At 44.0% G+C, this 10,290-nt stretch overlaps 1 protein-coding gene across 1 annotated transcript in view; it reads right to left on the bottom strand.

Annotated features, from left to right (window-relative positions):
• Positions 1–297: 297 nt before the first annotated feature.
• Positions 298–10,290, bottom strand: part of EFCAB8 (EF-hand calcium binding domain 8) — a 57,346-nt gene continuing 47,353 nt past the window's right edge. Inside the window, 5 exon segments of the mRNA XM_057529712.1 lie at positions 298–461; positions 464–770; positions 1,779–1,877; positions 1,964–2,168; positions 3,643–3,775. Coding sequence (XP_057385695.1) covers positions 298–461; positions 464–770; positions 1,779–1,877; positions 1,964–2,168; positions 3,643–3,775 — 908 coding nt within the window.

Here is a 10,290-nt window from a genome sequence, read left to right as displayed (position 1 = left end):
GGGAGGGTCTCTCCTCCCCGCATCAGCCCAGGGCCTTGCCAAGGGAGCACGACCCCATCTCGGAGACACAGCAAGGTGCCTAAGGGGGCGAGGGACACACAGCCTGATCCCAGAGCCGGTGGGACTCCAACATCTGAGAACATTTATTTTCTTCGCCAGGGCTCTGGCAAAAAAGGTCAGCTTCCCCAGATGGCCCAGTGGGGACACCTCTGGGCCTGGCAGGGGTAAGCCAGGGACAGACAGGACCCCATGGGCCTGGTGGTCCTGCCGGAGGACGGGAGAGAAGAGTGGGCCACCTCAGAGCCTGACGTGGGAACCCTCCTGCACAGAGGGCGGAAGGCAGGCCTTCAGAGGCCTGGAGAGCAGCCTGAGGGGAGAGGCACCGGGCATGGGGGGTGCCGGCCTCCGCAGGATGTCCCCGGATACCTGGGACAGGACCGCGGGGGAGGACTGGGCACCAGGGCAGACCGGGGCTGCAGCAAGGATCGGGGGGGCTGGGGCCGAGGGGAGGCGGGCGAGCCTGACGCCAGGAACCCGGAGCCTGAGGCTGACAGAGAGAGCGAGGAGGGAGAGGAGACCATGGCGGTGGGCGTGCTGGCCCTGTGCTCGGGCATGGTCTCCCTGTTGGGACCCAGGTCCTCGTGGATGCGGTGGGTCACCAGGAGAGTGAGCCGCCTCTGCTGGTCCAGGACCCTGTGCCTCGTGAAGTCAGGCTGTTGGGTGGGCGCCAGCTCAACGAAGTGCAGGCTTTGGTAGATCTGAGGCGAGATCTGTGGGAGACGGAGCCAGGGAGTGCGGAGGACACCCAGGACCAAGAGCGGACTAACAGGGAGGGTGGGTCCAGGGAGTTTCCCGTGAGAAAGCACCAGGCCTGCCACTGATGACCACACCCTGCCGAGCCGCGAGCCCGCTGTGCGCCAGGCCCAGCACCGGCCCGCCTCTTGGTGCTGCTAACAGTCCTGTGAGGTCAGCACTGGCTTGTCCCCATCTTAGAATGAGGCCTCGAGCTGCACCCCGAGTAAGGCTCAGATGCAAGGAGCTCTCCAGACATGCCCCCACCTCTCCCATCAGCACTCGCCATGCTGCGCTTTGAGACCCACCTCCGGGAAAGGGCAGGGATAACGAGCGTTCCTTCTTTGCACTGACCCCTCCCCAGCTGGGACACGGGGGTTATCTCACTTATTCTGAGTCCCCACCACAGAGCGTGGGAGCTCCCCTAATGCCCCTAAGGTGGAGGAAGAGGCTGAGAGAGGCTGGAATCCGCCCAAGCAAGAGGCAGGATGGGACTCAAAGCAGGTATTTCCAAAGCTCCTGGCTCCTTTGTCTCCCCAAGGACAGGCCCCCTTCCACTCCCTCTTTCTCTTGTTGACTGTGTGCCTGGCACCAGGAGGCCCTGTGTCTGTTCGGGAGTGGCCCAAAGTACGGAGACACGAGCAGTGAACATGCTAACAAACAAACAAACAAACAGACTCTGGGAAATGCTTTGAAGGCAATCAACAGGTGCCAGGCCCATGGACAACCTCCTCCCATAGGCCCAATGAGGTTTGTCCTCAAGGACAAAACCTGTGTCCACGGCCTCAAACAGGGCCTTGGCAACCAAGCCAGCCAGACCAGTTTCACCCCAGAACTGTCCGTGGCCCAGAACCCTGTTAAAGGACAGATGTGCCCCTCAACCCCGCTGGAGGGGCATGTGGGCACAAGGGTGGCTGCCAATGGAGATGGGACCCCCCCAGCCTCGAGCCCCAGCGTCTCAGGGAGCTAGCCCCACCCTGCCTTACCTGGTGCTTCATCCAGCCATACTGCACGTCAGTGAACAGAAGTCTGGGGCTCTGCAACCGCTCCTTGGGCTTGTATGCTGCTCCCAGGACACTGCTCACCTGCAGGAGTCCCGGGCAAGGGCGAAGGCTCAGGACTGAGGGTTGAGGGCTCCCCTACCCGTCTCCGTGCCCCCACCCAGCCTCACCTGCTTGTCCTTGGACTCCCACTTGTACCAGCTATCCTCAATGTCTTCCGGGGAACGCTCTCCGGCCCATGGGGATGTCAGGGTTATCTTCTGCAGCCTGGCCCAGGCCTCAGGCTCTGTGTCCGCCTTGCCATACAGGAGAGCCATGAGGGCCACCTGCTCCCGCCGCTGGTACACCAGCGCCTCAGCAAGATCCCGCTCCTCCCTGATGTGAGGGGCTTTCCTTCATGAGATGCCCTCTGCGCCACAGACAGCCCTCCCAGAAACAGCAAGAGGGTTTCTCCCTTCTGGGCCTGATCCTCTCCAACCTTCTCATCCCTCCCCTGAGGCCATACAGCCCAGGGCCCATCACTGAGCAAGTGTTCAATTAACACTAGCAACGCCCTGCTTATCCTGGCCCCCAACAAGCCCTGCAACCCTTCCCAACACCCTATGCCCTCTTCTATGGAGGCCTGACACCCCATCCTGACCTTTCCTGGGCCTCCCCTTGTAGAATACTTAAACATACTCTCCCTCCCATGGAAACCCTGCCTCTGCCTTGTTTGATATCTCCCGACAGGACTGTAAAGATGTATGCCTTGATAGGAGCATAGGAGCCATAAGGACTCTATGAGTTCCTCGCAAACTCTTACTTACATGTCAAAACCCAATTCCAAAATCTCTTCTCCTATGAAGCCTTCCTTACTTGCTCCACCCAGTCAGGTGATTACCCTCTGAGCCATGCCTGCTCTTAGTAGTCCTATCATTTATCACATAGAACTGTGGCCATGGGTTTGCATGTTCATCTCCCCAAGTAGACTGTGAGGCAGGACCTGTGTCTGGATTGTTCTGGATGTCCAGAACCTAGCACAACCTGGCAGTCACAGGTCCTCAATAAGTACTTTTTTTTTTTTTTTTCAAACATCTTTATTGAAGTATAATTGCCTTACAATAGTGTGTTAGCATCTGCTTTATAACAAAGTGAATCTGTTATACATATACAATATGTTCCCATTTCTCTTCCCTCTTGCATCTCCCTCCCTCCCACCCTCCCCATCCCACCCCTCTAGGTGGTCACAAAGCACCGAGCTGATCTCCCTGTGCTATGCGGCTGCTTCCCACTAGCTATCTATTTTACATTTGGTAGTGTACATATGTCCATGAATAAGTACTTTTTGAATGACCCAAATTTATCTGAGACTTGGTCAAGAATAGGGGTAGAGCCCAGGTGGAGGAGGACCCTATAGAGGAAAGAACAAGTAGCAAGCAACCTGCTTCCCCCGAATCAGAGAAATAACGCACGTGTCTCTTTAGGACCAGAGCCCTGGGCACTCTCCCACCAGGGGCCTCCAGCCACATGGAAGTGGCCTCTGCAGGGAAGCCAGCCCTGGCAAATCTGAACCTGGCTCTGGGGCAGGGTCCCATCTAAGGACTTGGGTTTTTATATTTTCTGGTTTTTACTGCTCAATCTTGTAGCTGATCTGGGCTAGAAAAGAGTCTCAGGCTCCTAGGCCATAGCTGCCACCTGTGTAGTCAAGTTGCCTGCAATCCCCAAGCCTGTGGCCTTCTGAGGGCCCTACCCAAATATGTCCAGCACTACCCAAGCCAGGGGAGGCCACCTGCGATCTGAGGAGGCTCCCAGCATCCCCCTCCTCAGGCCAGAGTTGACCAGTTGACCAGTGAACACTGCGATAACTCACTGAAGCTCTAGATGGAAGGTCTTCTCATCAGCGTCTATGAAGTCATCCTCCTCCTTTAAGCTTTTTCTTAGTTTGCGATCACTAATCATGGGGGCATCCTGCAGCTTTTTCCAAACACTCAGGCCAAATGTCCCTGTGATTTAACCAGACCCAGTTCAGTAACAAGGACTGGCCTACTCCCACCTCCTCTGAACACTCTGCCCCTCACCACCCACCCTCAAGTCAGCCAGCAATCCCTTACCCCTGGCCTACACCTTATTATGCCCACAGTATGCCAGGCATTATGCTAGCTACTCGGCAAACATCTGGAGGAATCAGACACTAACCCTAGGATATACTTGGAGCTCAGGCCTAAAGCATCCTGCCCCACATGTAGGCTAGATGGAGAGAGCGCTATGGCAATGACTGAATGGTCCGCAGTCGGGCTTTAAGCGGCTTGCATGTAAAATGGTAATAGCACAAGATTATCAGGCGTCTAATGGGAGAAAATATTTGCAAACGAATCAATGGACAAAGGATTAATCTCCAAAATATATAAATAGCTCATGCAGCTCAATATTAAAAAAACAAACAACCCAATCCAAAAATGGGCAGAAGACCTCAATAGACATTTCTCCAAAGAAGACATACAGATGGCCAAGAAGCACATGAAAAGCTGCTCAACATCACTATTAGAGAAATGCAAATCAAAACTACAATGAGGTATCACCTCACACCAGTTGGAATGGCAGTCATCAAAAAATCCACAAAAAATAAATGCTGGACAGGGTGTGGAGAAAAGGGAACCCTCTTGCACTGTTGGTGGGAATGTAAATTGATACAGCCACTATGCAGAACAGTATGGAGGTTCCTTAAAAAACTAAAAAGAGAACTACCATATGACCTAGCAATCCCACTACTGGGCATATACCCAGAGAAAACCATAATTCAAAAAGACACATGCACCCTAATGTTCATTGCAGCACTGTTTACAATAGCCAGGTCATGGAAGCAACCTAAATGCCCATCGACAGACGAATGGATAAAGAAGATGTGGTACATATATGCAATGGAATATTACTCAGCCATAAAAAGGAACGAAATTGGGTCATTTGTAGAGATGTGGATGGATCTAGAGACTGTCATACAGAGTGAAGTAAGTCAGAAAGAGAAAAATATCATATATTAACGCATATATGTGGAACCTAGAAAAATGGTACAGATGAACTTGGTTTGCAGGGCAGAGAGACACAGATGTAGAGAACAAATGTATGGACACCAAGGGGGGAAAGCGGCGGGGGGGTGGGGAGGTGGTGTGATGAATTGGGAGATTGGGATTGACATGTATACACTAATATGTATAAAACGGATAACTAATAAGAAGCTGCTGTATAAAAGAATAAAATTAAATTAAAAAATTAAAAAAAAACATTATTGGGCATCTATCAGATGTGAGGTTAGGAGTGGGTCTGGGGAGGAACAGGGCTGGAGTAGAAAGTAGGCAGTGAGAATAGAGAAACATGAGTCCTGTTTCTGGGCAGGGTATAGTTGAGTTGTAGGCCATTCTCCTGATGCAGAAATCTTTTTAATTAAGAAAAACAAAACAGATGTGTTACAAAGTCATACAGTAAGTCTTACAGTAAGTAAGATGCTCAGTATCACTAATCATCAGGGAAATGCAAATCAAAACCACAATAAGCTATCACTTCACCTCTGTCAGAATGGTTATCATCAAAAAAGATCACTAAAAAATGTTGGTGAGGATGCCATGAAAAGAGAACACTTGTGTTGGTGGGAATGTAAATTGGTGTAGCCACTATGGAAAATAGCATGGAGGCCCCTCAAAAAATTAATAACAGAACTGCCATATGATTCAGCAATCTCACTTCTGAGTATTTACCTGAAGAAAACAAGAACACTAATTTGAAAATATATATGCACATCAATGTTCACTGCAGCATTATATATAACACCCAAGATATGAAAGCAATTTAGTGTCCATCAGTAGATGAATAAATAAAAATGAGATATATATACAACGGAATATGACTCAGCCATAAAAAAGAAGAAATCTTGCCATTTGTGACAACATGGGTGGCTCTAGAAAGTACTGTGCTAAGTGAAATAAGTCAGACAGAGAAAGGCAAATGCTGTATGATCTCACTTACATAATCTAAAAAAATAAAACAAATGAAACAAAACAAAAACAGACTCATAGATACAGAGGACAAACAAGTGGTTGCCAGAGGGGAAGAAGACTGGGGGGTGAAATAGGTGAAGGGGATTAAGAGGAACAAACTCCCAGTCATAAATAAGCCATAGGGATGTAATATATAGCATAAGGAATAGTGTAATAACTTTGTATGGAGACAGATGGAAACTAGACTTATCATGGTGATCATTTCATAAAGTATGCAAATGTCAAATTACTATGTAGTATACCTGAAACTAACATAATATTGTACATCAATCATATTTCAATTTTTTTAAAAAGCCCCCCAATAAGTATCAACTTACAACTGACCCTTCAAGAGGAAATATAGAAGTCAGAGACAATGGAATTTTTTTTTTTGAAATACTGATTTTTTTAATAGATTTTTTTAAAATAAATAAATATATTTATTTATTTAGGCTGCGCTGGGTCTTCGATGCTGTGCGCGGGCTTTCTCTAGTTGCAGCGAGCCAGGGCTGCTCTTCGTTGCAGTGCACAGGCTTCTCATTGCGGTGGTTTCTCTTGTTGCAGAGCTTGGGCTCTAGGCACACAGACTTCAGTAGTTGTGGCACACGGGCTCAGTTATTGTGGCTCGCGGGCTCTAGGGCACAGGCTCAGTAGTTGTGGCACAAGGGCTTAGCTGCTCCGCAGCATGTGGGATCTTCCGGGACCAGGGCTGGAACCCGTATCCCCTGCACTGGCAGGCGGATTCTTAACCACTGCACCACCAGGGAAGTCCCTTTAATAGATCTTTATTGGAGTATAATTGCTTCACAATACTGTGTTAGTTTCTGTTGCACAACAAAACGAATCAGCCATATGCATATGCATGTCCCCATATCCCCTCCCTCTTGAGCCTCCCTCCCATCCTCCCTATCCCACCCCTCTAGGTCATCGCAAAGCACCGAGCCGATCTCCCTGTGCTATGCTGCTACTTCCCATTTGACATAAACCACAGCAAGATCTTTTTTGACCCACCTCCTAGAGTAACGGAAATAAGAACAAAAATAAACAAATGGGACTTAATTAAACTTAAAAGCTTTTGCACAGCAAAGTGAAACATAAACAAGACAAAAAGACAACCCTCAGAATGGGAGAAAATATTTGCAAATGAAACAACAGACAAAGGATTAATCTCCAAAATATACAAACAGCTCATGGAGCTCAATATCAAAAAAACAAACAATCCAGCTAAAAAATGGGCGGAAGACCTAAATATAGATATTTCACCAATGAAATATTGTTCATTTACAATGTTGTGTTAGTTTCAGGTGTACAGCAAATTGATTCAGTTATTCAGTTTTATATATATATATACATATATATGAATATATATATAAAAGAATATTTATATACATTCTTTTTCAGATTCTTTTCCATTATAGGTTATTACAAGATATTCAGTATAGTTCCCTGTGCTATACAGTAGGTCCTGGCTGTTTATTTTATATATAGTAATGTGTATCTGTTAATCCCCAAATCCTTATTTATCCCTCCCCACCCCCTTTCCCCTTTGATAATCATAAATCTGTTTTCTATGTTTGTGAGTCTATTTCTGTTTTGTAAATAAGTTCATTTGTGTCACTTTTTTAGATTCCACATGTAAGTGATATCATATGATATTTGTCTTTCTCTGACTTACTTCACTTAGTATGATAAAATAGAAAATGAACAATAGAGAAAATCAACAAAGTTGATTCTTTGAAAATATTAATAAATTTATAAACCTCTAGCAAAACTGATAAAAGAGAGAGAAAAAGAAAACACATTGTCAGTATCAGGAATGAAAAAGGGGACATTAATAGAGATCCTGTAGACATTATAAAGATGATAAGGCATTATTGTGAAGAACTTAATGACAGCATATTTGAAACTTAGATGAACAAATTCCTTGAAAAAAATGACTTTATCAAAACTGACACAAAAATAAATAGAAAAACTAATTAGCCCTATATCTACTAAAGAAATTTAATTCATAATCAAAATCCTTTCCATAAAGATAATTCTAGACCCAGTGAGTTTAATAGTGAATTCTATCAAATATTTAAGGAACATAATGCCCATTCTATACAAATTCTCCCAGAAATTGAAGAAGGAGTACTTCCCAAATCATTCTATGAGACTAGCATTACACTGATACTAAAACAAGACAAAGACATTACAAGAAAAGAAAACTGCAGATCAATATTCCTCATGAACATAGAAGCAACAAAATTTTACCAAACAGAATTCAACATGGGACTTCCCTGGAAGTCCAGTGGTTAAGACTCCGAGCTTCCACTGCAGGGGGTGCGGGTTCAATCCCTGGTCAGGGAACTAAGATCCTGCAAGCTGCATGGCACAGTCAAAAACAAACAAAAAGAATTCAACAATGTATTAAACAGATTAATACACCTTGACTGAGGTTTACCCCAGGAATGCAAGATTGCGTTAACATTCAAAATTCAAAGAGTGTAATTCACCACATTAACAGAATAAAGGAGAAAAACCATACGATCATCACAATAGAAGCAGGAAGATCATTTGACAGAATCCAACACCTATTCATGATTACCGAAAAAACTTCTCAGCAGACTAGGAATAGAGATAGCTACTGTCAAAAACCAAAAACATGAACAGAAAATAAAAAGTGTTAGTGAGAATGTGGAGAAATTGGAACCCTTCCACTGTTAGTGGAAATGTAAAATGGTGTAGCCACTATGGAAGATAGTATGGAGGTTCCTTAAAAAACTAAAAATAGAACTACCATATGATTTAGCAGTCTCACTTCTGAGTTATTTATCCCAAAGAATTGAAAGCAAGATCTCAAAGAGGTATCTCATTGCAGTGTTATTCAGAGTATCTAAGAGTTAAAAAAAACTTAAATGTTCATAAATTCACAAATGGATAAACAAAAACTGTGATATATACATACAATGGAATATTATTCAGCCTTCAAGAAGAAGGAAATCCTGTATTATGCTACAGGATGGATAAACCTTGAGGACATTATGCTAAGTGAAATAAGCCAGTCACAGAAGAACAAATACTGCATAATTCCACTTATGGGAGGTATCTAAAGCAGTCGAACTCATTGAAGCAGAAAGTAGAATGGTAGTTGTCAGGGTCTGAGGGGAGGGGGATATGGGGAGTTGTCCAATGTGTACAGAGTTTCCGTCATGCAAGATGATTAAGTTCTAGAGAGCTGCTGTACAACGAAGTGCATACAGTTAACAATACTGTACTGTACACTTAAAATTTTGTTAAGAGGGTAGATTTCATGTTTTTTTTCCCAGAATTAGAGATATAATTGACATATAACATTGTGTTAGGTTTAAGGTGTACAACATGATGATTTGACTTATTACAAAATGATTACCTTAATAAGGTTAGTTAATACATCCATCGCCTCACAGTTACCATTTTTTTGTTTTGGGGGATGAGAACTTTTAAAATCTAATCTCTTAGTAACTTTCAAGTACATGATATAGTATTCTTAATTGTAGTCACCATACTGTACATTAGATCTCCAGAACTTATTCATCTTATAACGGGAAGTGTGTTCTGACAACCTTTATCCCTTTACCCCATGCCACCTCTTGTCCTTGACAACCACCAATCTACTCTGTTTCTATGAGTTTGGTTTCTTTAGATTCCACACAGAAGTGAGATCATACAGTATTTTTCTTTCTCTGACTTATTCCACTTAGCATATTACCCACCTGTTGTCACACATGGCAAGATTTCCTTCTTTCTTATGAATGAATAATATTGCATTGTGTATTTTTGTGTGTATATACACACACATACATATACAATACTATACATATATAATATATACACAATACATATATGTTATATATGATATATATATGAGTCACAAATAATGTATGTCACATTTTCTTTATCCATTCATCCATCGTTGGGCATGTAGCTTTGTTTCCACATCTTGGCTATTGTAAATAAGGCTGAAATGAACATGGGGGTGCAGATATCTCTTTGGGATAGTGATTTCATTTCCTTTGAACACATACCCGGAATTGGACTTGCTGAATCAGTAGATTTCATGTAATTTGTTTTTTAACCACCTTAAAAAAAAAAAAAAATGGCGGGGGGGAGGGATATAAAAGGCACAAGCCATAAAGGATGAGATTGAGAACATGGATAACATTAAAATTAACAACTTCTGTTCATCAAAAGACATTACTGAGAATAAAAAGCAGGCTTAAACTGGTTGGAGGCACCTATAAAATATATAATTGTCAAAGGACTCATAACCAGAAAATATAATAACTCCTATAAATCCAAAAGAACAAAATAACTCAATAGGAAAATGGGCAAAATATGTGAACAAACACTTAACAAAACAATACAGCCAAGTGATCAATAAATACATAAATAAATGCTCAACCTCACTACTCATCAGGGAAACGCAAATTAAAAACAGAATGAAATGTTACTATATGTTCATCAATATG

Source organism: Balaenoptera acutorostrata, chromosome 15 (genome assembly GCF_949987535.1).
Source record: "Balaenoptera acutorostrata chromosome 15, mBalAcu1.1, whole genome shotgun sequence".
Lineage (NCBI taxonomy): Eukaryota > Metazoa > Chordata > Mammalia > Artiodactyla > Balaenopteridae > Balaenoptera > Balaenoptera acutorostrata.
Note: the sequence above shows the minus strand (reverse complement) of the source record. Positions and strands in the feature narration are given on the sequence as shown.